This window comes from Protopterus annectens, chromosome 2.part1 (assembly GCF_019279795.1).
Source record: "Protopterus annectens isolate FY-2018-M chromosome 2.part1, PAN1.0, whole genome shotgun sequence".
Classification (NCBI taxonomy): domain Eukaryota; kingdom Metazoa; phylum Chordata; order Ceratodontiformes; family Protopteridae; genus Protopterus; species Protopterus annectens.
Window position 1 is genome coordinate 1,396,147,615 of NC_056729.1, and position 27,496 is coordinate 1,396,175,110.

General features: G+C 39.1%; 1 protein-coding gene across 7 annotated transcripts in view; it reads right to left on the reverse strand.

Moving 5' to 3' along the window:
• The window catches only part of DNMT3A (DNA methyltransferase 3 alpha), a 5,166,949-nt gene that overhangs the window by 2,128,289 nt on the left and 3,011,164 nt on the right, over positions 1–27,496 (reverse strand). For 4 of the 7 annotated variants that reach the window (XM_044062878.1, XM_044062872.1, XM_044062876.1 and 1 more), the window contains exon 7: positions 26,748–26,897. The exons of 1 other annotated variant lie outside the window; for it this stretch is intronic. In XM_044062878.1, coding sequence (XP_043918813.1) covers positions 26,748–26,897 — 150 coding nt within the window. The remainder of the gene's footprint in view (positions 1–26,747; positions 26,898–27,496) is intronic. 2 more of the 7 variants (XM_044062879.1, XM_044062877.1) reach the window with 1 other exon arrangement.

Here is a 27,496-nt window from a genome sequence, read left to right on the forward strand (position 1 = left end):
TATGGTAGTAATATTAAAGACATATGTAATATAGTTCAGAATAATTGGAATATACTAAGAAGTGATATTAGTCTTAAGGACGTAGTGGCAGAACGTCCCATGTTCAATTATAGGAGAAACAACAATCTTAAGGACCTGCTATGTAAGGAGACATATTTGAATAGGAGACCTACAATAGATATTAGAGCAGGCACATATCCCTGTGGCAACTGCAAGGCCTGTCAATATATTAATAGTGACATTGAATATAAACACCCGATAAGACACAAACTTTTATATTTAAAGGAGGGCTACTTGCAGGACAAAACACTTAGTATATATGGCCAATTGTGAACAATGTGAAAGTTTTATGTAGGTATGACAAATAACATGCTGAAGGTTCGATTTTACAGCATATTAGTAATATTAGAACATGTCAAGTGAGCAATGCTTTATTCAGACATATAGAGACTAATCCCACACACACTTTTAAGTTCAGATGCATTGTAAATATTGCTACCAATGAGAGGGGGGGGACATTCAGCATAGAACAGCATTAGCTGAATCTAAGTGGATAGTAGATTTAAGAGCACATAGACCACCTGGTCTTAATGATGTTTTACCAATTAAACCTGCTTTACAAAAAAGGCGGGCTTTTAGGAGTAAGTGATTGGATGATCTGTGTTTTAAATATGGCTGCTTTTGTTACTTTGAATTATGTCTGATGAAGGATTATTCCGAAAGCGCTTACTTTTAATAAAGGAGATTCAACAAAGAAGATTTCAGCAGTGACCTGTACTTCATTTTTTCATATATCGCCATTTGATTAGGAGCCAAGTAAAATGCTGATCACAACAGGCAAGGGTGGAAGACTTACTCTCAGAACCAGCTGAAGTACCCAAGGATCAGTGACTGAACCTCAGATGGATAAACCGTGACCAAAGAATGCAGTCAGTATTGTCATACTATTTTCAAATGCTGCAGTTCTGCAGAACTAATTTGTTATTATCTATTACTGGTAGACTGAGTGACATTTAGAGACTGGAGTAGCTTATCCCTTGGAAGGACTGTCATTCCATTATTTACAACACACACAAACTAAAGTCAGAAAGACAGATGCTGTCTTTAAGGATCTGAAAACCATAAAGTATGACAGTTTGACATCTAACAAAAAGGAACAGTCAAAGCATATGAGGTAGCAGATATAGTATAGAAGAAAGCATCTTACCACATCATGCAACTGGTAACCCCTGCTGGATACTGCTCTCATCGATCCAGTTATATATCATTGCATACAATTCTGAAACCAGTTACCCATGGCAGTACAGCTGAGAAAAGGACCAACATTGTTTTTTTGTGTGTATAATTTAGTCATTTTACAAGTTTTAAACTAGTAGGGAGGACTGGCCCAAGGCAAATTTCCAGCTATTTTGGGGACACATGACAATGACCATACATGACAATATGTGAAATCAGATGTTCTGGCTATTTTTTTATGCCACTCTGCATATTGTACCTAAAACAATAAAGAAACAGCCTCCCCCAAGTGAATACTAATACAAAAATTACTTGACATATTAAGTGTATGATGTAGATGGGTTGCCAACTGCCTCACAAATAGGTCACACACCATCAAAGTGGGACTACTCCACATCAACCAACAGACCTGTCAACCAGCAGTGTGCCACAAAGGTCAGTGCTGGGCCCCCTACTGGTTGGTATAAACTTCTCAGAAGCTCAGGCCAATACTAAGGGGCTGTGGCTGACCAAGTATGTGGACGACTGCAAACTGGGTGCAATTATCAAATACCAAAATTATGCCAGTATACTTCAGGAGAGTCTTACACAAACCAACAACTGGTGTCATTGTCACGGTCTCAAACTAAATGTAAAGAAATGCATCATCATTCCCTTTGGTAAAAACAATGTCCCTTCACACTATCAAATTAATAACAATACCCTATATACCTATGAAGTGGTAAGGGCTCTAGGATCACAAGCAGACTGTGACCTTAACTTTGAATACCTTGTGTCTACTGTAGTAAGGAAGTCTTTCTATATAGCACACTTGATTAGCAAAGGCACTGCCTCTAGAGCAAAGGTGGTTATAACCCCACTATACTCATCACTAATCAGGCCCATAATTGAGTATAATGTCGCTTTTGGGATGTACTATACAAAGCACCTTCAGCATTCGGGGAAACCGAAGAGGCTTCTAACAAAGAAGATCAAGGGACTCCAGCACATGCCTTACGCAGACAGAATAAAGTCCCTGTCATTATACTCTGTATTGTATAGGCTTCCCAGGGAAGACTTATGCCTGGCTTACAGAGCAATCTCTGACCCAAACATAATGAATCTGCTGCACATCCATAAATCAAACGGGACTAGAGCTACCTGTTCCAGGGACCTAAATATGGCCTGCAACTTCAACAGGGTGTGCTGGAGGGACATATTTGTCTGCCAGCGACTGCTGCACTTTTGGAATAGGCTGCCAATTCAAGTGAAGTAGAGAACCTCTATGGCACTGTTCAAAAGGAACATGGATGAGTAGATGGGGCACAGTAAATTCATATCAGGGATAGTGCCCACAACCCTCCTGGACATGGGCAGTCATTACTAAAAACATTCCTGGGTATTGACTGGAGTATCTATGGTATTACATTGGGATGAAATGACTAGGCTTTAAATGACCTCCAGGTCGATAGCCTAGCAACCTCCTGTGATCCTATGATCCTATGAGTAAATGCTACCACTTAAACATTCCAGCCAGTAGGTGTGCTTCTAACTTAGTGTTCACTTTTCCTGCACCTCATGTTTATCCTACTGAGTACAGCAGCTGTATCAGATACTGAGATACAGCTCTTCCTTGTTATAGACCAAGAAATATTATGGAACAATGTTTTCCTAGAAGAAGCACTTAGAAACATGGACAGTCTGCCACTGTATTCTGTCCTTGCCTTTATTACAACCTCTGTAATAAATACAGCATTGTTTATGTAATGAAACATTTAAGTGCACAGCATGGAAACACTTTGAAATGCAACTGTCTGGGCTATATTAGTTTTCTGTCATATTAAAGTGTGTGTGAATTAAGAATAGAAAAAATATTTCGGAAGTACATGTAAGTTGACCAGTGACTTCTTTCTTTGGAGTCTACCATGTTAAAGTTGTCTGTGTGTAATGTCAGTAGTTGTCAATGCTATTTTGGACAATCAAGCTTAGTTTCACGAAATTATTTTATGTCTCAGTAGATTTACTGCCTACAGACATGACAGAACTATTAAGTTACTCCTTAGCAAACATATGCCATTTAATCAACAGCATTATGTTTAATGGACAAAGGGAAGGTCATCAAGTATACAGGACAAACTACAATATGTTACATAAGTAGTAAGGAGTGAAACTTAGCAAATAGCTACACAGAGAAAATGAGTACTAATGTGGAAATAACTTTCATTGCAAATGAAAGTTGATACCATGATTCTACGATGTTTGAAATAAGGACACTTTTGGCCAGATAACATAATACAATGAGTGTGAGACATAGCACCAGCTATCACAGAAATCAGTGAAGTGAAAAGAAGAATGAAAGGTGAGGGATGGAGGCTTGACAGAATATCAAAATATTGTATTCAAAGGGTGTAAATGAAAACTGAATGGTGTCGATTGCAGAGAATGATAGGGAACTGTCTCATGGTAACACATTTTTACCCGCAAGGAACACTGCAAGTTGAAGTACTGAAATAAAAAGTGATAAAAAGAATGGTAAAGAAAGAAAGCCAGGTTGGGCACATGCACAATGTTGTTTCAAGTTTGACACTTTCCTAGGACACTGATAAATAATACAAACTGCTTATTAAAAGTATTAAAAGCAGTTAATTTTATGCAGTGTAGCCTCAAGTAAATAAAGGGGTAAAGAAGATGTTGAATTTTAATGATGAAAGATAAGGAATGTGTTGTGGACCAGGAATATTCTGAAGGAGGAACACGTTCAACAGCCAGAATCAAGACACCATGATATGTGTTTACCACACAGAGAACCTAAAAATTTAAGGTTAACTGAAAGGTAGTAACCAACAGCCTGGAGGGAATACAAAATTAGCTATGGAATTTTATGGGAATGTTTGATATTTCTACAAAAAAGTTGGAAGATACATCTTACTCAACTGGAATATAAAGCAAGAAAACACATTTTAAGATTTTATGGTGTTTTGGATGATGAAGAAACATTATTGGTTCATTTATGTGAGAATCAAAATGGTGGAATAGACTGATTTTGCTAAAAATTCAGTGAGGGTTGTTATCAGTGACAAGTTTTCTACTGCTTGAAAGGGAGGTCAGATATGGAAATTCTAGGCCAATTTGGACTAGTTTTTGACTTGCTATAAGAGACACATACTGGGGAAACTGTGGCAACCAGGAAGTATACAGTCTGCACTAGGGAGAAAAATGTCTGCAGAATAGGATAATTCAGAAGTGACTTTAAATACTCAGTCTTAGGTTTGTTATACAATGAGAGAATAGGTTATTATCTCCTGTATTCCTAAAGGCATTTTGGAATGTATACATGCTGGCATTTGATGACCTGAATGAAGTGATTGAAAAAATAAAAGAACAGCGAGTGAGACTAATATAGTTTAAAATGGCTCCAAATGAATTGAAAAACACTGCTTCAATGGGAGAAATGGAATACGAGTGAGAGGACAGGTCCAGTTTGAATGAGAAGATTATCCTGTTTACAACAGCTCCTCCTTGTGAAAGATAAGACAGACTGGGGATTTCCATATGACTGAAAGTTTAATGGAAATAAAAAAAAGTTCTATACAGGATATCAAGCAAAACTGAGCAATAAAAGGGCTGATGTAGGTAATGTCCAGATTGTGAGCAAAAAATGTGTTACTAAACTGGACTCTTTCAAAGTACATTATAAAGCTGACTTTCTCTTTTTGAGACTGATTTTCTCTCTGTGGTTAAATCTTATACTAGTTCAAATAAGGTAGGTAGCTTTCATGTATCAGAGGTTAGCCATATTTAAAAAGACATATACATGTTTTTAATATTAGTTAAATGAGTCAAATAAAAGATAATGCTTTACATGTTCCACAAAGGAAAAGGGTGTTTGTGATTGTGTATTCTTTCTGAAAGACCTAAACATGGTTTAATGTTAAATAAGTGGAGGGTAAAGGGTGATACTGTAAATGATCCCCAAAAGAAAAAGTATGTTTGTTACTACTACTTTATTCTGAAAACAAGTTATAATCAAAAGTCAACATGCTCATCTCCAGAAAAAAATCCCATTTTTTACACTCAGAAGAAGGAATGAAATTGGTACGGATGTCATACTTGCTTAGTTAGAATATGATTTACCCTTTACTGCTGCAACCTCAAAGAAAAATCTTGTCAGCATTACAATCAATCTCATCTCAGAGGTCTAGAACTATAACTCTGTTTACAAAAAGGAACACAACTCTCTCATCCTTTCCAAAGCAAAATGTTCACCAGTGGAGCAAACAGTAGACATCATCACTTTTCTTGTGATCTTCTTTACTGTAAGAACTGCAAACTACCATGTTCAATCTCTCACTCTGATGTAATATCACTTTTCTTGCTATCCTATTTACTGTAAGAACTGCAAACTACCATGTTCAAGCTCTCAACCTGATACTACATCCTTATCTATTCCTATCAACAAACTCTATTGCACAGTCCAAAGATTCTCAATAATGGGGCCTATATTTTAGGAATATGTCCATCATAATCTCTTATCTCTGCATCCATTTCCTCAGTTCTGTTCAAAGATGAAGAAATACCTTCATATTAATGTGAAATGCTAATGTTTTCCACCAAATTAAATTGCATAAATGTACTGCAAACAATTTCTTCTAATGTACCTTTTCTCAGAACTATTCTCCTACCTGATGCACTCTCAGCACCCATCACTCCTACTGTAAATCATGTAATATTATTGTATCTACTATAGTAGAATATTACTATAAAATGTACTTATTGTTATATCTATATTACATAACATACCTTTGTCACTCTAGACAGTTTAATTTAAGGAAAATTTGTCTGCCATTCTTATTTCTAGTACTTTTATGCAAACTGTTCTATGGCACGTTTGTATTGCTAATTTATGCTGTATTGCTTTTTCTGTAACACTTTCTGTAATGTCTAGATAAGCCTGAAAAGGGGCTAGCTGGATCAGTGTTGTACCCAGGTAAAAAATGTAAATAAAAATGACATATCTGCAAGATTATGGTGCAATATGAGAGCTAATGTACTAGGTTCATGCTAAAAATTACATAATGCACAATGAGACTATCTTGAAAACAATGAGCCATCACAGAGATTTTTATTTTACAATACTAATTATTATCTTAAATTTACACGCTTGAGAGGATTTGCATCAGTAGGGAAATTTAAATAATGTGTCTGAAAGGATTGTTTACAAAAATAACAGAGAAGCTAAAATATAAAACATCTTTGTTTCTGAAAAGATTTGTTACAGCTTTACTAAGTGGGGCTACTAATGTTTATTTGCTGGATATAGTGTGATTTGCCCAAGTTAACATCTGAAGCCTTAATTTTAAACACTGAAGACAGGTATTCTCTTTTAATGAAAATGAAGGATTCCTTTTAGATTACTGTAATTCAGTATAATAGATTAATTAATTATTATGCTTGGCAGGAAGACTGAATTTAGAAAAAAAAAACATTTTCATAACTACTTATTGATGCATAAAACACTGCAGTAAACACAGAATGCCCATAGGCTTGGGTTAGTCCATGTTGCTTTTTTTTTAGGGGGGGGGGTGAGTATAACACCTATTTTCTATCCCACTTAAATGAATCTTTTATTTCGGAGATGGGATCTCCAAAGGAGATATCTTCATTAGGTGTAACAATGGAAACAGTATTCTCAGATTCTGCCTTCCAAGCAATGGTGGAAAAGATTTGTGAGGCGTAGACTAAATCTTCCTGTTCAGATTTAGAAAAATGTTTTCTCTTCCGGGGAAGATGGAGCTCTCTTCTTCTTCACTGGAATTGAAGAAAACGAGTCTGGAAAGATGGATGAAGGGATTGTACTGCTTTAAATAAGCCCTTTGCAAAATGAAATGAGTCCTCCTTAGACCTTTTGTGAGTAGAGGGGGTAGAAAGAGGAGTGAGGTGCTTTGTCTTCTGGGTGCACTTCTTTGGAGTCTTAAGGCATATGGTCTTTGCAGAAAACTCCACTGGCTGGACTTTCATGAGCAACCTGCATGCATTTTCCCTCAGCAGAATGGGAGTAAGCGCCCCAAACTCTCAGACAAGATACATTTGGTTCTCCTTTCACAGATGTTTACAAAGGATGAACAGTCTGAAATGATGTGCAAGTTTCCTGAGCCATGGTAGCCCCTGAAGAGGATGACCTGGTAGAAGCAGATTGATGATCAAAGGATTGCATAACCACATCATTGGAGATGTCAGTCTCAGACAGCACATGAAAGGTGGACATCCATGTTCTGGCACTCATCTACCTTGCCACCTTCACTTTCTTCTGAGGCTGGGGGTCCACTTCAGGGGAATTGGATGGCGCTTGTTCCAGATCTCTCAGATACTTATTTTAAAGAAAAGGTTTGAGGGAGATAAGCCTATTGCCAACTGTTTTGAATATAAAATGCAGATAAATCTGACATGGCCAAAATCGTGTTCATTAACCAGGCAAACAACATAACTGAAATGTGTGTCTTTTATAGGGAGTTTGTCTTCCACAAGATCATTTGCCATTTTGACATGCATACAAGACTGTTTTTTGAAAAATATGTAATATGAATGAAGGTTTCCCAAATGTGGTACTTATTTGCCTGACGTCTGTGTAGCAAAAGCTGACCATCACTACTATGAGCCACTAAGCTGACAAAAGTCTGCATAAGTATACTAATGGCATGAAGGTTTGAAGCTTTAGCACACAAGTACATCCTTCTTATACCAGACTGTAGTGGATGTGCAACATGCAAGGACAAAGCCTGAAGTTTTGTAGACTGTTCTGACATATCATTGGCAGGATACACCTGATATAATAATGGCTATTGCAACAGCGATCTAATGAAGATCATGTAATGTTTATTAAAGCAGTTTTCTTAAGGACTGCTAGCTAGGCACCAAGAGTTTATGGCATTCTAAAATGTCTAAAGAAAAAGGTTACAGAAATGTGATTTAATATATGATGTGGTTCCAGAATAAATACAGTTAAGAGTTAAATATTATATACGGCTGTGGAAGATAGTGGACTGTGCATGATTTAGACTGTAATATTTTATACTGCTTTATAGCCGATGTATATTATGACCACAATTAAAATGAGAGCAGAGAACTTGGAAGATTTTTGGCAGTTAGTGCAAACGATTAAGGCTGTGAGCTGCTAACAAACCAAAGTTTGACTTTCTCAGCTTCTATTTGCCTATTGTGTGGCTCTGCTTAAGTCACTTAAATAAACAGTACTTCTGGGTCATCTCTGAAAAGAGGCCTCTACCTAAAGGGTTTACCCAATTTATAAATGAATATAATAAAAATAAATAAAACACTAAAATTAAATTTGGTGAATGAAGGGTGAACTATAAATGCACACACAAAAAAAGGCAGGCACTTGAAGAATTAACATACAGATAATAAATAGTAAGACGATTGAGAGGTGGAAACTGCATTCTCAGGATGTGTGGGAAAAGAAAAGGGGAGAAAATGGTAGAAGAAAATAGTTCAGAACTGTTATTAGGGACATGGCTAGAACATACTAATTAATGGTGTGCAGATTTCTGAACAATGAAGGAGGAAAAGATAACAATAAAAGCAAACTATGAGTTTTTTTTTCTCTCTTCTATTTGATGACCATCAAGCCTCCTGCTATCATCCTTGGCTCATTCATTTTCCCCTACTGGGAACTTCCTGGTACAGAGTCAATGGTTGACTATAAAGGCTGTCATCTAGTCAGCCATGGAGGAGACTTGTGCACTAGCTTCCATCACAGTCAATGCATTTCTGAATGAGGATTAATGTCACTAGCTTGGGGCAGCCTAGTCCATGTCCTTAGTCCTGGCATTTTTAGTGTCATGTAAGTCTCCACTTGTACAGAAGTGATCATCTCACTAAGAGGTCCACTCCGCCTCCTACCCAGACCCACCCCTAGGATTGGCATGACAGTGCCAGCCACTCACTCCCATATTCAGCTGTCTCAAGCTTCCACTCTCCAAGTCATCATTCAAACTCAATTCATTTAGGTTATATTCATTACATTCATGGTTTTATCACTTAATTTTTTTTCGCCTCTGGCATAACAGAGAATTCATATTAAGAAGAAAATGGGATATCAGGTTTTCAGTAAAACATAAATAGTACAATATAAAGCACAGAAAGAAACATGGCACATTATGATTATTATTATTATTATCATCATTATTGTTACTACTACTACTATTACTATTATGGACTTGTGAGGAAACCAGAAGAAAAATCAGGAATACAGGGTTTGAAATACATTACTGAGAATATAACACATTATGTTATATGCAAAGAAGAGAAAACTATGAAGATACTACTTGTATTGTTTCAAGAATCTGGGTAGAAAGGTGTGGAGTTCTGCTATATAATAAATGAATAAATAGGAAATAAAATATTTGCAATATAATTTAAGGGGTGTACAGACAGATGGTCAAAAAATGAAGAATGTTAAATTTACACAGTTACGATATAGAAACGTTTCTATGGATTAAATGAAGTAAATGATGTATATGAAAATGTGGTGCATATACAGGTGATTTTTTTACTATTTCTCTTTTTTTCATTTTAAAAATTTTAATTATGAAAATGTTTTATAATAAAAAAGTCTGTATTCTTTTCAGTAAGGGCCTAGGGATCATTAACATCTACCTAAGCTACTATCAAGCAGACCTGGCCTCAGTTTGACATCTTATCTGAATGACTGGATGGTGGTAGTACAACATGGACTTCTGGATGATACTGCATCACTGAGGGCAAACACAATAAATGAACTGTTAAGCACAATGAGCAGTGATATAAAGACCCTACAGTAAGGTCTGAGAAACAGACGCCAAACATGTGGTACAACAACTCTTAAACAGACTGTAGTAGAGGAATATATTTCAACTATACAACCTAAGATGTTCAAGTTAGGAAAATGTAACCTGTCCAGACCTCTTGGTTTTATATACAATCTCAAACGTACTACAAGAATTACTCTCCAAATATCTTCAAACATGCACTAATAGTTTCTCTAACCAAACTTCCTACACCCTCAATAGCTGTAGATTAATGGCCAGTTGCTAGTATCTTTACATTAGGCAAAATCTAGAAAATATTATTTATAGCCAAATACTTGAAAAATAATGCATCAATAAATGTAACATCCCGCCCACCAAACAACATGGCTACTGGCCTATCTATAGCAGAAAATACAACAGCAAGGCAAAAGAACAGCAAATACAAAGAAGAACAAAGACCAGAAACCCAATGAATAAAATGTATTCCTCTCTGACGTCCCGGCATACACTGCCTTCTTGGAGTACACAATTACTTCACATCAAACACTTGCTTTATACACACTGCTAAATAAGCAATTAAACAATAAAGTCATCAATACCATGAAATACTTAAAAGGCATTTCCTTTAAAGCAGTATGTGCCAATTAAAATCAACATCCATACCCTTAGGAAACAAAGTATCAAACTTTAATATATACACTGCTTCTTTATAAAGAAGTTTATTCTTACTAATGTTGATGTCCTTCAAGGATGCATCTGCAGTCCTAACAAATGGGTTGTCCTGTCGTCAGGCAGCCCTTCGGTCGGCCAGATTCCAAAGTCTGGGTCTGGCCTCGGCTGATGTCGCACTTCACCCGACGTCATAGCTGCAGTTCTTCGGGTATAAAGGTATCAGCCGACGCCATTTTCCCCAGTCTTTCTTGCCGCGTGGCACCCAAAGCAGAAGCTGTTCGCAAGTGCCGGTCGGTCAGAACCAGAGATTACTACTACCGAAGACTTCTAAAAAGCTAAGTACCCCGTTGGGGACTCTTTCTTGCCTCAGCCGATGTCAGAAAAAGTGAATAACTGTTTAACTTGTGGGAAACAAATACCTCATAAAGATTTCCACTCTTACTGCCTACCTTGTTTAGGCCCAGACCACGACGTAGCAGCTTGTCTAGCCTGTGCTTCTTTCAACCGATGGACGCTTAGACGTCGGTCGGAATTTGCTGAGGAGTTTTTCGGCACCGCTTTTGCTTACAATATGCCGTCGGAAACTCCAACTTCGCAATTAACTAAAAAGCGAAAGGAAAAGGACCGACATTCGCGGTCCGCGGTTTCGGCCGAAACCGCGGTTAAGTCAACCGCGAGTGTCTCGGTTTCGGCTGAAACCGAGTCCACGGTTCTTCCTTCGGCTGAAAGCTTGCCTCCTACCGAGGCCTCATCCAGCATGGCTGAATCTGCTACTGAAATCCCACCTGCTCTTGCAGGTTCACAGGATTTATCTGATACTATACCTTTAGATATATCTACCCCTGCACGTGGAGCTGCTAGGCCCCCTGCATCCATGTCGATTAAGGCTTTTGCCAGGGCTAAAGCAGCAAAATCTACCAAAACTGTGCCTGCTGAGACCCCCTCTCACAGGCCTAGCTCTAGTTCTCAAATGCTTAGTCTAGCAGAGGATCTCATTTCTTTGATCCGGGGATCCCAACCTCACCCTGACAGGGCCTCTCACCCACCTCCAGAGAAGAGGCCTAGAGCAGAGCCCCCTGAGCCAGTTTCTTCAGATTACTCTTCTGATGACTCAGATAATACAAACCCTCCAGAGGGCCCTTATTCTCCTTATGAGGACTCTGATGCAGAAGACTCCATTCCTTCTGCCTCTCCGCCTGAGGAATTTTCTTTTGGGGAAACCTTGCATGCTATGAGGGAACAATTTCAATGGCAGGGCCAGGATTTTTCAGACTCTAGGAAAAGGCTTAGGACCTTTTTGCATTTGCCACAGCATAGGCCTTTAGCCATTCCTCCAGTACTTACTGTTGTGGATGATGCATTTAATGATGCTTGTACTGCTCCTGATTCTCTTCCTCCGGCCCCTGCTAAGCCCGACAGGTACTACAGGGTTCCGGACACACATTATCATTTGTATAAGGCTCCTTTTGCAGATCCTGAAACTATCTCCCAGGGACCCAAGGCTGTAGCAGCTACCTCTGCCAAAAAACCCCTCCCCTCTGAAAGGGAATCTAGGGCCTTAGAGAGATGGGGTAAAAAAGTTTACACTTCTGCTACTCTTTTGGCTAGGGCCTTAAACTGTCAATTCCACATGATTCAATATCAGGAATTTATGTTAGATCAGTTAACTAAAAAACTGTCCTCGTCTGAACCATTAGACAAAAAATCTGTTCAGGAAATGGTACATAACATTCAGCAGGTCAGTAATCATTCCTTAAAATGCGGCTATGATGCACTGGAGGCTTCCTTTAGATCAGCTATGACTGGTACAGTGATCAGAAGACATGCATGGTTAAAAGAGCAGTCCTTACCAGACCATGTTAAATCAAAACTCCTAGATGCTCCCATGGATAAGCTCAATTTGTTTGGCTCCCCTGCACAGCAGGTGCTGAAGAAGGTGGAAGAGAAAGCAAAATCTGTCCAGACAGTCAAGGATTTCTTACAGGTCCAGCCTCCAAGGTTTAGTAGGAACTGGCCTTCCAAGAATTGGTCCTTTCCAGACACCTCCAGAGCTCAGAGAGGCAGGAATAGGTGCCCAAGAGGCAGGGGCCAATCCAGAGGTGCCTACAGGGGACGTCAGTGGCAGCCTAACAACCAGCGAAGTACTGCCACAGATCCAGCCACCACCACTTCCACAGGACAATCACAGTGACTTGGCTCTGAGACCGCCTACCACGGAACAACTAGAAGCACCCTTAGGCGGAAAGCTAGCCTTATTTTCAGAAAACTGGCATCACATCACAGGAGACAAATGGATTTTACAGACAATAGACCAAGGTTACAGGTTTCACTTCCATACTCTACCAAGGAAGAGAGGAATGCCAAACCTACCTCCAAATCAGAAGACAAAAGCTCTAGAACAAATACACCACTTACTAAGGATGAGAGCTATAGAAAGGGTACCATCTATGGAACAAGGGCAAGAATTTTACTCCAGACTTTTCCTGGTGCCAAGAAAAGAAAACCAATGGAGACCTATTCTCGACCTGTCCGCTCTAAACACATACCTCATTGTTCCAAAATTCAAAATGCTGACCCTACAGCAGCTTCTTCCCATGCTGGGCAAGGAGTCTTGGCTGGTAACTCTAGATCTCAAGGAGGCATACCGTCCCCATACGACCAAATTGCAGAAGATACCTCAGATTTCTTGCAGGATCAGAGCATTATCAATTCTCAGCATTGCCCTTTGGCTTATCTACTGCGCCCAGAGTATTCACGAAATGCCTGGCATCAGTAATTGCTCATTGCAGGCTTCAGGGAATTCAAATTTACCCTTACCTGGACGACTGCCTGTTACAAGCGGACAACAAAAACAAATTAGCAAAAGATTTGAAAAAGGTCATTCATCTACTGCAAGCCCTGGGATACACAGTCAATGTAAAAAAGTCAAGGCTGATACCATCCCAAAGGATAACTTTCTTGGGTGCAGAGCTGGACACATCAAATCAAATGGCATCCCTCACAGCAGAAAAACAGAACCACCTTCCTCTCTATTTCATGGCATTAACAAAGCAGAACCAGCTAACAGCAAGGAAAGTCCTGCAAGCCCTGGGTTACATGGCATCCTGCATAATATTGATTCCACATGCCAGACTACATATGAGAAAGTTACAATGGTACCTAAGGAATTTATGGTCTCAGCACAAGCACAGCCTAGAAACCCAAATTCCAATAATTCCATGCCTGAAGCAAGAATTCCAATGGTGGGCTCAGGCCTGTCAATCGAACAAAGGGCTGCCCTTCCACAGCACTCAACCAAGCCAGACTATCACAATGGACGCATCAGACCTCGGTTGGGGGGCACACATGCTGGGCAAGTGCATACAAGGCTTATGGACTCAAGACCAGCTGAACCTACACATAAATCAAAAGGAGATGCTGGCAGTAAAACTGGCAATTCAGACATTCAGACCATTTCTTCGACAGGGTCAATTGCTGATAAGGACGGACAACACCACAGTTATGTGGTACATCAACAAACAGGGAGGCACACATTCATACCCTCTATGCCGGATGGCAATGGACCTCTGGAATGTGGCCCTGAGCTTCAACATTCAGTTACAAGCAATATTTGTACCAGGAAAAGAAAATATACTAGCAGACATCCTAAGCAGAATTACCACGGATGCCCACGAATGGATGCTGCATCCAGACATCTTCAAATCCATTACAGGGAAATGGGGACTACCAGAAATAGACTTATTCGCATCCCCACACAACCACCAATTGAAAAAATTCTGCACAAGGGCATACCACCCACTTGCTTGGAAGGTGGACTCCCTATCTTTCAATTGGAAAAACCTGACAGCATATGCATTCCCGCCTTTTCCTCTGATGCACAAGGTGCTATTGAAGATCAAAGAAGACCGTCCAAGGATCATCCTGATAGCTCCAGACTGGCCGAGGCAGCATTGGTACCCATTACTGAGGAGCATGTCTCGGGAACAAATATGGCCTCTGCCCCTAGTTCCCTTACTGTTAACACAGAACAACTTCAAAACCCTGCATCCAAACCTAAAAACACTGCAGCTGGCTGCCTGGAACATTGCATAAGACAAAATAACCCAGATTTATCTCAAAGGGTTAAAGACATTATCTTGGAGGCTCGCAGACCCTCAACAAGGAAAACTTATTCAGCAAAATGGAAAAGATATCTCATTTGGAGTGCAGCAAAAGGAAAAAATGTGTCACTGGTAAACATAGCTAACATCCTGGAATACTTGGCAGAGCTTTTCCACAATGGCCTGTCCTATTCGTCCATTAAGATTCATGCATCAGCTATTTCAGCAGAATACAACATGGACCCTCCAGTCTTCTCACATCCTCTACTCAGGCAGTTTCTGAGAGGAATTAAAAATGTAAAACCACCAAGGAAGCCACCATTGCCCGCATGGGACTTGAACTTTGTGCTAGAAAAGTTGACTCTCCCTCCTTTCGAGCCAGCAGCAACAGCAGAATTACAGTACTTATCATGGAAAACTGCTTTCCTGCTTGCAATCACTTCAGCAAGAAGGGTTTCTGAACTACAGGCATTAATGGCAGTACAGCCCTTCCTTATCTTCCATCAAGATAGAGTGTCCATGAGAACTAATCCTACTTTTATGCCAAAGGTGGTCTCCAGGGTATCTTTAAACCAAGCTATCCACCTGCCTACATTCTTCCCCAACCCACAGAACAGGGGAGAAAGACTATTACATACCTTGGATGTACATAGGCAATTGCGCTACTACCTGGACAGGACCAAGAGCAATAGAAAAACTGACCAGCTACTGGTAGCATATGCAACAGGAATGGAAGGAAAAGCAATTTCAAAACAGACAATCTCTAAGTGGATAGGAAATTGCATTAGATTTTGTTACTCTTACCATGGAAAGACAACTCCAGAAAACATCAGACCTCACTCCACAAGGGCTACAGCCACTACTACAGCTTTTTTACGAGGAGTGGCTACCAAAGACATTTTAGAGGCTGCTACTTGGAGCTCCGTGCATACATTTGCCAAGCATTATAATCTACCCTTATACTCCAGATCCCGAGCAGGTTTTGCCACTGCTGTTTTGCAAGGGATCTTAACTACACCATAATCTTATTATTCCTCCTCCCCAGTTTGGCTATGGTATTCTACCCATTTGTTAGGACTGCAGATGCATCCTTGAAGGACATAGTACAGTTTTGTACCTACCATAAATGTAGATGTCCGAGAGGTATGCATCTGCAGTCAGGATTACCCTCCCTCCTTCCCCTCTGTGGTACTCCTAGGGTATTTGCCCATCTTCTAGCTAGCTGGGGGAATCTATTATGGTGTATTTGTTTGTATATATGTATATACATGTTTATTTTTATTTGCTCTCTCTTATTTGGAAACTGTTACATTTATCCAAATTTAGCCTTCCTAGAGGGCACCTGGCATCTGGGGCAAGAAACACTGAGGAAAATGGCATCGGCTGATACCTTTATACCCGAAGAACTGCAGCTATGATGTCGGGTGAAGTGCGACATCAGCCGAGGCCAGACCCAGACTTTGGAATCCGGCCGACCGAAGGGCTGCCTGACGACAGGACAACCCATTTGTTAGGACTGCAGATGCATACCTCTCGGACATCTACATTTATGGTAGGTACAAAACTGTACTTTATTGTTGTTTTTGTAATAACCTCCCCCAAAAAAACACAATCTATTTCTTCCAAAATAGTGGCTTGTAAACCACAAACAGAACTATCATGTGCTTCTAAAACATGTTGTTCCACTGAACTCTGTTCCTTTTTATTTAATATATCACGAACATGTTCTAATAATAATTTTAAGGCACTTCAAGATGTTGTGGAAAAATAGTACTAACATAGCTATAACATCCCACCAGCCTACCCTTACTTGTGACCACTTCTCAGAGACACTTAGGCATTACTCTAGATCCACACTTGTATTTCAGAAGCTATAGAAATTGAAGTGTAACATCAACTTAAGGTGTCTTACAAAATATCCAGTCTTTTCACTTAGAAAGCTAGATTAGCCACTGCACCCACTGGGATTAATTCCCAGGTTCATATAAGGAATCCCCACAACAGCCTTACTCTCTTCACAGAAGTTGTCAGTAATTCAAACAAATGAAAACAAAATTCTTAGTTTCGTTCATTTGGCCAGCAATAAGGAGCAGCATTGTTTTACACTACACAAGCATAAATGACTTTCTGTCACACCAAGATCTGCAATACTTCTAAATATATAACCTTCTAATTAATTCATGAAAAGAATTCCACCCTTCCTGAAAAACATTTTATATGACAGAGAACAAATATATTTCCTTAAAGTTTCAGAAGGCTTGCTGCTACCTATATTTCCCTTTATGCTGTCACCACCAGAAAAGCATTTATGAGGGTAACCCTGGTATGCTGGTATAACTTTTTATTTTAGTCATTTTTTTAACTGGGTAAGCCCACTAGACATGGATGCCCATTTTTTTCAGGGACAGACTGAGAGCATTGTCTAGTTATTTGACTTGCTTCGTATCATACAGTAGGCAACTGTAGGCTGAGGGAATCAAACTCTGATTACAGAAAGCAGCTTATTAACAACTCATAGCCATAATCCTCAGCAGTGTCAGACTAAAAAAAAAAGAAAAATATTTAAAAAAGAAAGAAGTTAGACAAAGGCAAATCAGACAAAAGCTCAAACCTCATATGGAACCATAAGATAAATATCAACGGATCCTGGAAACTATCGCCCCATAAGCCTGACTAGCTTGGTCTGCAAAGCTATGGAAAGGATCATCATGGACCTCATAAATAAAGATATTGGCGACCTACAGACACTGGATCCTACCCAGTTCGGCTTTGTTAAGGGCAGATCCTGCCTCTTAAACCTGGTTGATTTCTTTGAAACGGTCACCAAGGCCATTGACGAGGGGAAGGTGGTCCACACAGCCTACCTGGACCTCGCAAAAGCCTTCGATACAATACCCCACTCGGGCATTAAAGATAAGCTCACCAGCTTAAATATAAACCCCTATGTCACTAGATGGATTGCAAACTGGCTCAAGGACAGAACCCACATGGTTAGAATTGCTGGAGCCATGTCAGACTCCAAACCAGTTACAAGTGGTGTCCCACAAGGCTCAGTCCTGGGACCTCTCTTGTTCGGTATATATTTCTCGGAGGTACAGGCCAACACGGAAGGACTGTGGCTGACCAAGTTTGCAGATGACTGCAAACTGGGCCATAATCGACTCTCCAGCCAACACAAGCATCCTCCAAAGGGCCTCATAGAAACAGACAACTGGTGCCAGAGCCATGGCCTCAAGCTAAATGCCAAAAAGTGTATAGTCATCCCCTTTGGCAAAAACAAAGTGCCACAAATTACCACATAGGTGGTAATCCATTAAGTACAGAAGAAGTAATTAGGGACCTGGGGACCCAAGTTGATAGCAATCTCTCATTTGACAACCACGTGGCCAAAGTGGTTAGAAAAACATTTTATATAGCCCACCTAATCATGAAGGGATTCACATCTAGATCAAGGGAGGTCATCGTGCCTCTTTACTCATCCCTCATCAGGCCTATAATTGAGTACAATGCCCCTTTTGGGATGTACCTTACCAGACACCTGCAGCAACTGGAAAGACACCAAAAGTACCTCACCAAGAGGATCAAAGGGCTCAAACAAATGCCATATGCTGCCCGGTTAAAGAAACTCCAGCTCTACTCAGTGGCATACCGCCTGTTCAGAGGCGATCTGTGCCTGACATATAAAGCCATGTCCAACCCGGAATTAATGGACATGCTGCACCTCAGAAAATCCAAATCCCATCAAGCTATGCGCTCGAGAGACTTGAACCTCAGCACTGAAATAAATAGGACATGCTGGAGGGATAGATTTATAACCCAGAGGCTCCCTTCACTCTGGAATAAAATCCCAGTCCAGGTTAGGCAGAGTCCCTCATTGACTCTCTTCAAGAGGAATCTTGATGAGTGGATGGGAGATCGTAGGTTTACCCCGGGTATCACTTCTGTGTCACTGTTAGACAGAGGCACAGTATACTAACCTCGAAAAAGGGCATAGCAAAATTAATTTAAAATGGGTGGCAAAAGCCAAACACATTCTTGCTAGGCTTATAAATGCCCTAGGGCAGATAACCTAGTATGAACCTATGAACCTATGAACAAGTACTTCAGAAAGTCCCAGCTAGCCACATCTTACGCTATAGTGTATATTCCTACATTGTTTCAATAGTCATCTATTTAGATAATACTAGCAAGACATGCAATTAATACATAAACTATGCCCAGAAAACCCTTCAAGTTAGCTGAGGTATACAGTGTATATATAGCTGTAAATATGTCCATCTCTTCAGTCAGTAAAATCAAGGAAGAACTAAAACTTTTCCTCCTTAGACATGCTAGCTGTAAATACTTCCAGAAGAGCACCATAAGCTAAACCTTAACTGCATATACCTATAGGTATAGGTTCACAGGTAAATACTTACTAGGCTAACAACCACTAGGGCCCTTCAAAGCCTAGCAGTGCAACCCAAATAACAAAAAAGAAATGTGACCCACACATTTGATTTATATTTGATTTATAGTGGTGATTTTCTGACTGCCTCTGTCCATCAGACACACAGGAACCAGAACAGGGGTGAATTTCTAATTACCCATCCACTGGTCCAAGTGACGGTTAAACAGGGATAGGGAGGAAATTTGTTTCACTATACTACATCCTGCAGCCTAAACCTGCTTCTTTTCTCCCACCACCTTGACCACTCACTTTATATACCCTCAAAGTGTATCTACAACATCCCCCTTTCCGTAATTCCTTCCTTTTATCCTTCCTCCTTATGTCCTAACTGCACCAGGACAGCCCTGTGTAATTATCATACAACTGCACTGTAAAATAACAGATGACAATTTTCAATACTTACATCTTGTGAAGATATTGTATTCACAGTACCTAAATCACTTGCATAAATATTGTAGATATTTGTTTCTAAATCACATTTACAGATTGCTTATGTGCCAAAGCAGATACTGTACATGTCTTGCATATCTAAAATGACCTTGAAAATGGTCCCTGGAGATGAGCACCCTACCCCGGTCAGAAATCTTGAATTTTTCCAATTAATCTGCCCCAGCCTTTCTTCAGAAATATTCATAATTTTGAAGTTCGGTTAAAAGATTCCATAAAATATTTGGGAGTGATGTTCCATAATGATACTAATTTATTATGCCAAAATAATATCACTAAACTTTGGACAGACATACAGCAAGAGTGTAACAAATGGAGCAAACTTCATCTCCCCTTCCTCTCTAAAGTTACCACGGTCAAGATGAATATCCTGCCAAGATTGCTTTATTCGTTCAACTTCCTGGATCTCAATACATAACAACTTCTTTAAAAGAGTTCATTCCTTTTTTGCCAAGTTCATCTGGTCTCCTAAGTCAATAAGGATCGCTTACCAGAAATTGATTTGCCACAAAGATAGAGGTGGTCTAAATCTCCCAGACTTTATGTTATACTATGATATTATAAATAGTACTAGAACTGTAGAAATAGAGGAATTTATTCCAAATAATAGCTCCTGGTCACTGATATGGCTAGAGCTAATTCATAATTACATTAGGTCTCTTAGGTTCAACCCTAAGGCTGTCCCTTTCCTTAGTAAATCAAGCCTGAAATGCCTTAAAATTAATGCTTTTTTAAAAAACTGCATACATTTTTTTCAAAATCTGTTTGGGTCACTGAATCTAACCAATGCTTTTTATTCCCTTCAACCGCTCCACCTTAACCCTAACCTTAAACTAAATAACTCTATGCTTGACTTAAGCACATTCCCGCTACTAAAACAGAAATGCATTATTAGCCAGTAAATTTAATACTTCTACTTCCCCTTTCTGCCCCTACTGTGATCAATAAAAAGCCAATCTTTTTCACATATTTTGGAGTTGTAAATGCGTCTATAAACTTTGGTACTCCCGAATAATTAGATTACAAAAAAAAGGGCTATGAAAAATCCAACTTTTCTTGGGAATTTTCACTACTGCTTATCCCTCCTCCTGGCTAGACAAATTTACAAACCATAATCCTAATAACTCTTTTTTCTTTAATTAAATTTTATATTACCTTAAACTGGAAGGATAGATCCCTATTTACTTTGAAAGGGTTCAAGCAAATGGCAACTAAATACCTAACAGCCCATAGGACTCAAGGGTAATCAAATTCTGATCTGTACAAACCATATTTTGCAATAGGTCTGTAACCCCTTTGGTTTTGGTTTATCTTACATTTTATACTGAGGGAGGTATTAGATTCTGTTCTAATAAATCATTGACTCACATCCATTAAAAATGCTGGTTGGCTATAGGAGCCTATAATAAGTTATTCTTCCCTCGACATAGCAGCCTATTTTAAAATTTAGAAATGCAATCATTTATATGGTTTTGGCAAGTTGCACTTATATATATAGTTATTTATTTAGTTCTTTGTTTTTTGTTATTAATGTTGACATCAAATGGATTATTTGTTGAATTCTTCCTTTTAGTGTATGTTATCTATTTTACTGATGTTCATTATATACAAAATTAGTTTAATAAAGATTTTTGAAACAAAAAGAAACATTGGGAGTGCTGCAGCATCAAAATAAATGAAAGGGACTTTTCTACACATTTTCATGTTAGTAAATCTGGTTGATAATATTTTTGTGTTTGTAATAAATATTCTGTCCAGTCATGCTCTAAAGCTTAGCACATCTGAGGCAAGGCAGAGTGTCAATTATTTATTTATTTTTGTCTGGCTAACATTTGATTTTTAGATCACCAGCTTTCCATATAGTATCTTCTCTTTCCTAGGGCCACTGTATTGGCATGGGGGAGTATCCTGGATGTGACTCTTTGCCAGATGGGTCTTGTCCCTCTAGACAAATACCTTTCAACTGCCTTGGCTATGACTTCCCCCTTCAAGTGGGGCAAGGAGGAGAGGAAGAGTGACGAAGCCAGGGCATTCAGACCACAAGCAGTTAGTTTTTTTTTTCTTTTCAGACTCACCTTCCTTCTTACATGCTAGGTGCTGTCATCTAAACTGGTGTGAAAAAGCACCACAACAGAAATACCCTTACCAAGGTGCTGATACACTGCTTTTCACCTACCCACCCACACACTACAGCACTGGCTCTCACCATAGCCGCAGCATCACCAATACAGCTTGTGATTTGACCATATGAACCCACCATGTCTTTGCATTCTCCTATAAAGATGTGACCAGGCAATGTCTCATCATTCCTTTTCTCCTTGCAGTAGCAGCAACAGCTGCTCAAGCAGCTAGTAGAATTTGGGTCAACTGCTCAATGTTCAGATTTTATGCCTCTGTGTCAAAAGATCTGGAAGTCAGAATGTCAACTTAGGATCTTTTACTGCTCGGAAGGTGCTAATTCGCCTTTTCTGCACTAAAGACAATTCAACTAAAACTAATTCAAAAAATATACTTGTTTCTTTTAGGTTAAAAAGTAAAAACTGGATCATGTTATACAATCTATGCTTATGGATGGTGTAGACCAATTATAAAAGTGCTTATATATTTTATTTGTACATTTACAGCTGTTATCTGTGACAATGCACCTTTAATGAAGTTGTTCTTTCCATCAGTATGAGCTATGTCCATCAACTTCATGTTGGTACATCAGATGTACATATGACAACATATTATCTTCTATTTACTTTGCTCTGTTTATTTCTATTTACTTATTGATTACACCTGCACAATGAATCCTTCCATCTAAGATGACCTTAAATTACAGACCAATCTCCATTTTATTACTGAAGATGAAAACCACCACATACTGTTGGCCTTACAGTTCATTATGAGTTCCAATAGGGGCTATGCTGCTTCGCAGTCTAGAAGTACACTCTCTGTGTTAGTTAGTCCCATTGCAGCAGCTCACTTACAAAGAGAGAGAATTTATATGAATATTACTGTATGACATGAGACTCGGTCTCAGTTTGGACAGCTGGAGAGTGAGTGAATGTACATTTCTTAAAACCAAAATCATACATATCTGCAAATGTAAAATATTAGTGGTTTATAAATATGTACATCTGTAGGCTGCTAACTTAATTTAGTGGATGATTACATAATAGAAGGTCTTGAATTAATTTTATTCCAGCATGGGAAACATGCCTGGGTAGATTGTATGTTTAGTACATGTTGCCTTGAGTACTCTGTCCGGTCTGTATTCAAATGTGCCTAAAATATTTAGTTTGTCCACTAAATTGGCTCTTAATTCCCACTATGCTACAGACATATATACATATATATATTACATGGTGTGTGTGTGTGTGTGTGTGTGTGTGTGTGTGTGTGTGTGTGTGTGTGTGTGTGTGTGTGTGTGTAAGTAAATAAAGGCAAAAAATGGCAACAGGGCAACATAAATACTAGTGTTACGATATTATAATTACTGAACTGAAATTTTCAGCTACTTAAGTCAGTGAGCAAGTTTGGATGATTAACATTCACCTTTAAAGAAACTACTTTCAGTGTCCCACAGCCAGTATTTCATAAATAAAATAACAGGATTATATACATCAGGTTTAAGTTCAATTAATTGCCTGTTTGCATCTCTTTTATACACTCAAAAACATCAGCAGCAGTAGTTAATAACATTCCTGAACTCCTCTGCTGTACTTTTGTACTGTCTGTAATTTTAGGTTGGTTATATAACTGTTTGCCAATTCATCCTAAAACTGCTTTCCTTGATAATTTAGCTCAATTATAATATTGCATACAGCCACAGAAAAATATGGGACAATATTATCTTTTTTATTATTTGTTTTATATGTATGTACCATTGCAAATGCAATCATAGGAAGGAATAGTAGCTCATGCTTTTAAGTCAAACACAGCAGTTATTTAAATATCGGTTGTACCTAATCTCTCCCTTTGAATGCAGTATACTATTCCTGAAGAGCATGTATTAAACATCAAAGAACATTAAGTACTAACAGCTGTAACAAAGCAAAACAAATCGACAAATTGTTCATTTTTGTTAGTTTCTTGCTCTATTTGCGTTTTTGTGAAACAGCATCATGACTAGCTCAAATACGCATTGTAATGTAAAACAGTTTCACATATAAAATCATCTAAAAAGAGTCATGGCAAAAATGATACAGTGCAAGCTTCTACAAAAAATATTAACTATACCACTATTGAGATGTAGTACTTACTTAGAGAACACAGAGGCATCTAAACATTGAAAAAAGACAATAGTCAACTAAGATTTTGGTATTTTCCACTTATATCCAATGTTCTTTACAGCCCAAACATTTTTTTTTTGCATTTACAAATGACATCCTTAACCACCTACATATGATATCACAAACATTTCTGGCAAACAACTATTGTCAAAAGCAAAGGATTAAGTTGTTAAAAATGTCACAGTTACTCCATGTCAAGACAGTAAGGATACAGAGCTATAAACTGTGTGAATTAATCAAATTACCAAAAAGTATCCCTGCATCAGTGGACACTGTTGGTATAAAGCAAAAAAGGGTACACAATCTAACAGCAACTGGAGGTGGATGTCAAGATGAGGCAAAGAATAGTTGTGTAAAATCTTACCATAACCACAGATGCCCTTCTTTTCCATGTTGCCGTATTCTAACATGAGAGATACTCTCCCTGAGGTAACTCGAATGTCTGGTTCATAAATAAAAGCTTGGCCTAGCTGCGGTACGGTGCGTGGGACATCACATGCAGGGACCATAAACTGTGGGCCATAAATATGACGTCCGCATGCACAGACCTCAGAAATGAATCCCCCAGTCAGACAATAGTCTAAGGTAAGCTGATAGAGATGCCATCCAGAAAGGTAAAATGTCCTACAGGGGGTAGGAGAGTGGGATAGAAATACTGCAACATGGAAGAGAAGGGCATATATGGTTATAGCAAGATCTTACACAACTATTCTATGTCCTTCCATTCTCATTGTGATGCCCCAGCACTGGCCCATTAAACAAAGAGCCTCAATCCTCACACTGGCAACAGTGGAGAACATACACAATGGGAGGATGAAAAGTACATACACAATAAAGTGCAATTTACCTTAAGAGCACACAGAGATTACAGTCAGTCTGGGGCTGGTTTGTCCCTCCTTCTCCAGACCCCCAATAAGACTACCCACTGGCACAGCTATAGAGTTGAGATCTCAGCTGAGTGGCCAGACCAAGATCCCCAGTACCCTCTCTGTCCGGGTCTATATTAGATACTCGAAGTTACTGAACTTCGAATACGATATGATCGATACCATATCGTCGAAGTCCAGTAACATTGAATACCTAATAAAAATATGAAAAAAGTAAGAAAACAGAACTACTTGCTTTAAGCAGGGGGGCAAGCCCCTCTGCACCCCCCACATGGGGGGGGGGGCTGCGCCATCCACACCCCCTGCTACTTAAATATTCCAACTCTGAGACCACACTACATTGAAGTAAATGGAAATCTCCCATTATGGAGATTTCCATTTACCTTTTCGATCTTCTGCGGTTTCGCCGTTTATGTGTCGACAATGTCAGATTTGACATTGTGAAAGTTTGTGATTTTAATATAGATCCTCTCTGTCCAACTAGTGCTTTGTGTCTCTGCCCAAGTAGCTGACACACATGCTCTTTGAGATTTGATTTATATACAAATGCACGCAGATGTACACACACACACACACACACACACACACACACACACACACACACAATCCTGGGAAAGGCTGGCACAGGTTTACTAGCTATGCCCCCTTCTGCCCAGACTGTAAGGTAATTCCAACTGCCACCAACCACTCTTTATCAGCTACTTTAAGGTCCTTAACAAAGGGTGTCCAATCCTACTGTGTAATGTTACTATTAATCCAAATGGTAGCTTGACAAAGGGCCAGGCTTTTAGGAGAAGCCTGTACAGTGTCACCAAACAGATGTGCAAGTACTCCAAGAGCTTAAATATCTCAACGTGTTTGTTTGTTTGTCTTTCGGCTTTTCCTGGTTAGGGGTCGCCGCAGTGGAACTCCGATCCGCTAATGATTGGCAGTTGGTTTTATGGTGTCGAGTTGCCAGCCTGACACCCAACCTTCAACAAAGGCATGCCCATTCAACGCATATCTTCCGAACGCCCACTCGACTGCGGGGAGGACATGCAGACTCCACACAGAAGGCACTCCCAACCCAAGCCGAGAATTGAACGGGAGAACCTCTTGCTGTGAGGCAACAACGCTACCACCGCAACTGAAAGGTTTAAATATATTTAATAATTGGGATAAGTGCTTTAATATTTAATTTCTTACATATTTTTCATCAAACAAAAATAAATACAAATAAATTATAATATCACAATATAAACAATTCTAGCAGAATTAAATTACATTCTTAATATTTTTAACAGGTAGTCTCAGCAAGCTATCTGTCTGGCTACTTTTAATATACTGTTTAAAAAGGTGGAAAATGCTAAGCAGTAACTGCTAGACACTGGAATATTCTACTCTGGACATTAAACATATATACTTATCACTTTATACACATACAATACACACAGTATATATGTATTTGTGAATGTGTATGGCTGTGTGCGTGCCTAGACTTTTGAAAATGATTTTTAACCACAATATCTAGCCATAAATTCCTGTAGCACTGGGGTCTCATAAGTTTTGATCTAGTAAACATGCTTCATTTTGTTTTACGCATTAACTAACGTGAAACTGACCTACCAGTTTAAGTCTTACTCACTAGCAAAAATTCTCTCACTGGATTCTCACCAGGAAAACATATAAACTCTTATTTCTGATTATTTTCTACTACGACCACGTATTTTAATAAATGGTACTCATTAAGAAGTTCAGCTACATAACCGTACTATTTGTTCAGGTGCCTGTCAGACAGTATGCATGCTTAAAAGTTTATTCTGCCAGAGTGAAAATTCATGATCTAGTTGTCACCTCTTCCTAAAACAGTAATGCACTGCTTTCTTGGCAACATACATAGGCTTCCGTTTCCTTACCTCCTTTTTCCATCTAGCTAACCATTCTTCTCGCTTTCTCTTACTGACATAATATGGGTCCCCGGCTTGGAAGGTCATTCTTGGCACAGGTCTTGGACGCAAGCTAGTTTCCCAGCCTATGGTTCCACGCAGCCGGCCTCGCGATCCCTGCTTAGGATTTAAAAGAAAAGGAAAACCCAAAATAAATATGCAGTTTAAAATAATGGGAAGTGTGCATTCATTAAAGATGCAGCATCCCATTTAAAGAGTTAGATTAAGATGTTATTAAAAATATTCCCAGAATAAATTAAAGATATAAGCTTTCCAAAATACTGGAATAATTTGCAGTTTCCCTCTGTTCTTTTACTACTTCATATTGCATTATATGCATAGCAACTTTGCTTACTTTTAAATATGAGTGTAAGTAGAGGAATACAGAAAGATAATATCAGCATCATAGGTTCAGAGGTTCATAGATTAGAACTAAGCTAACTGCCCTTGCAAGCCATTTTAAGCCTAGCCAATAGTCTCTTGTGAGACTCAAACCCTGCACTTTATGTTTGCAAGTCAAACACCTTAACCATTAGGCCACCCTCCCAACCCCCTCATTCTGCACAATACTGGGGTCACAGAAACATTATTAAACGTCAAAGAAAATTAAGTACCAATAGCTGTAACACAGCAAAACAAATTATTAATTTTTGTTAGTTTCTTGCTCTAGTTGCATTTTCGTGAAATAACATCATGACTAGCTCAAACATGCATTGTAA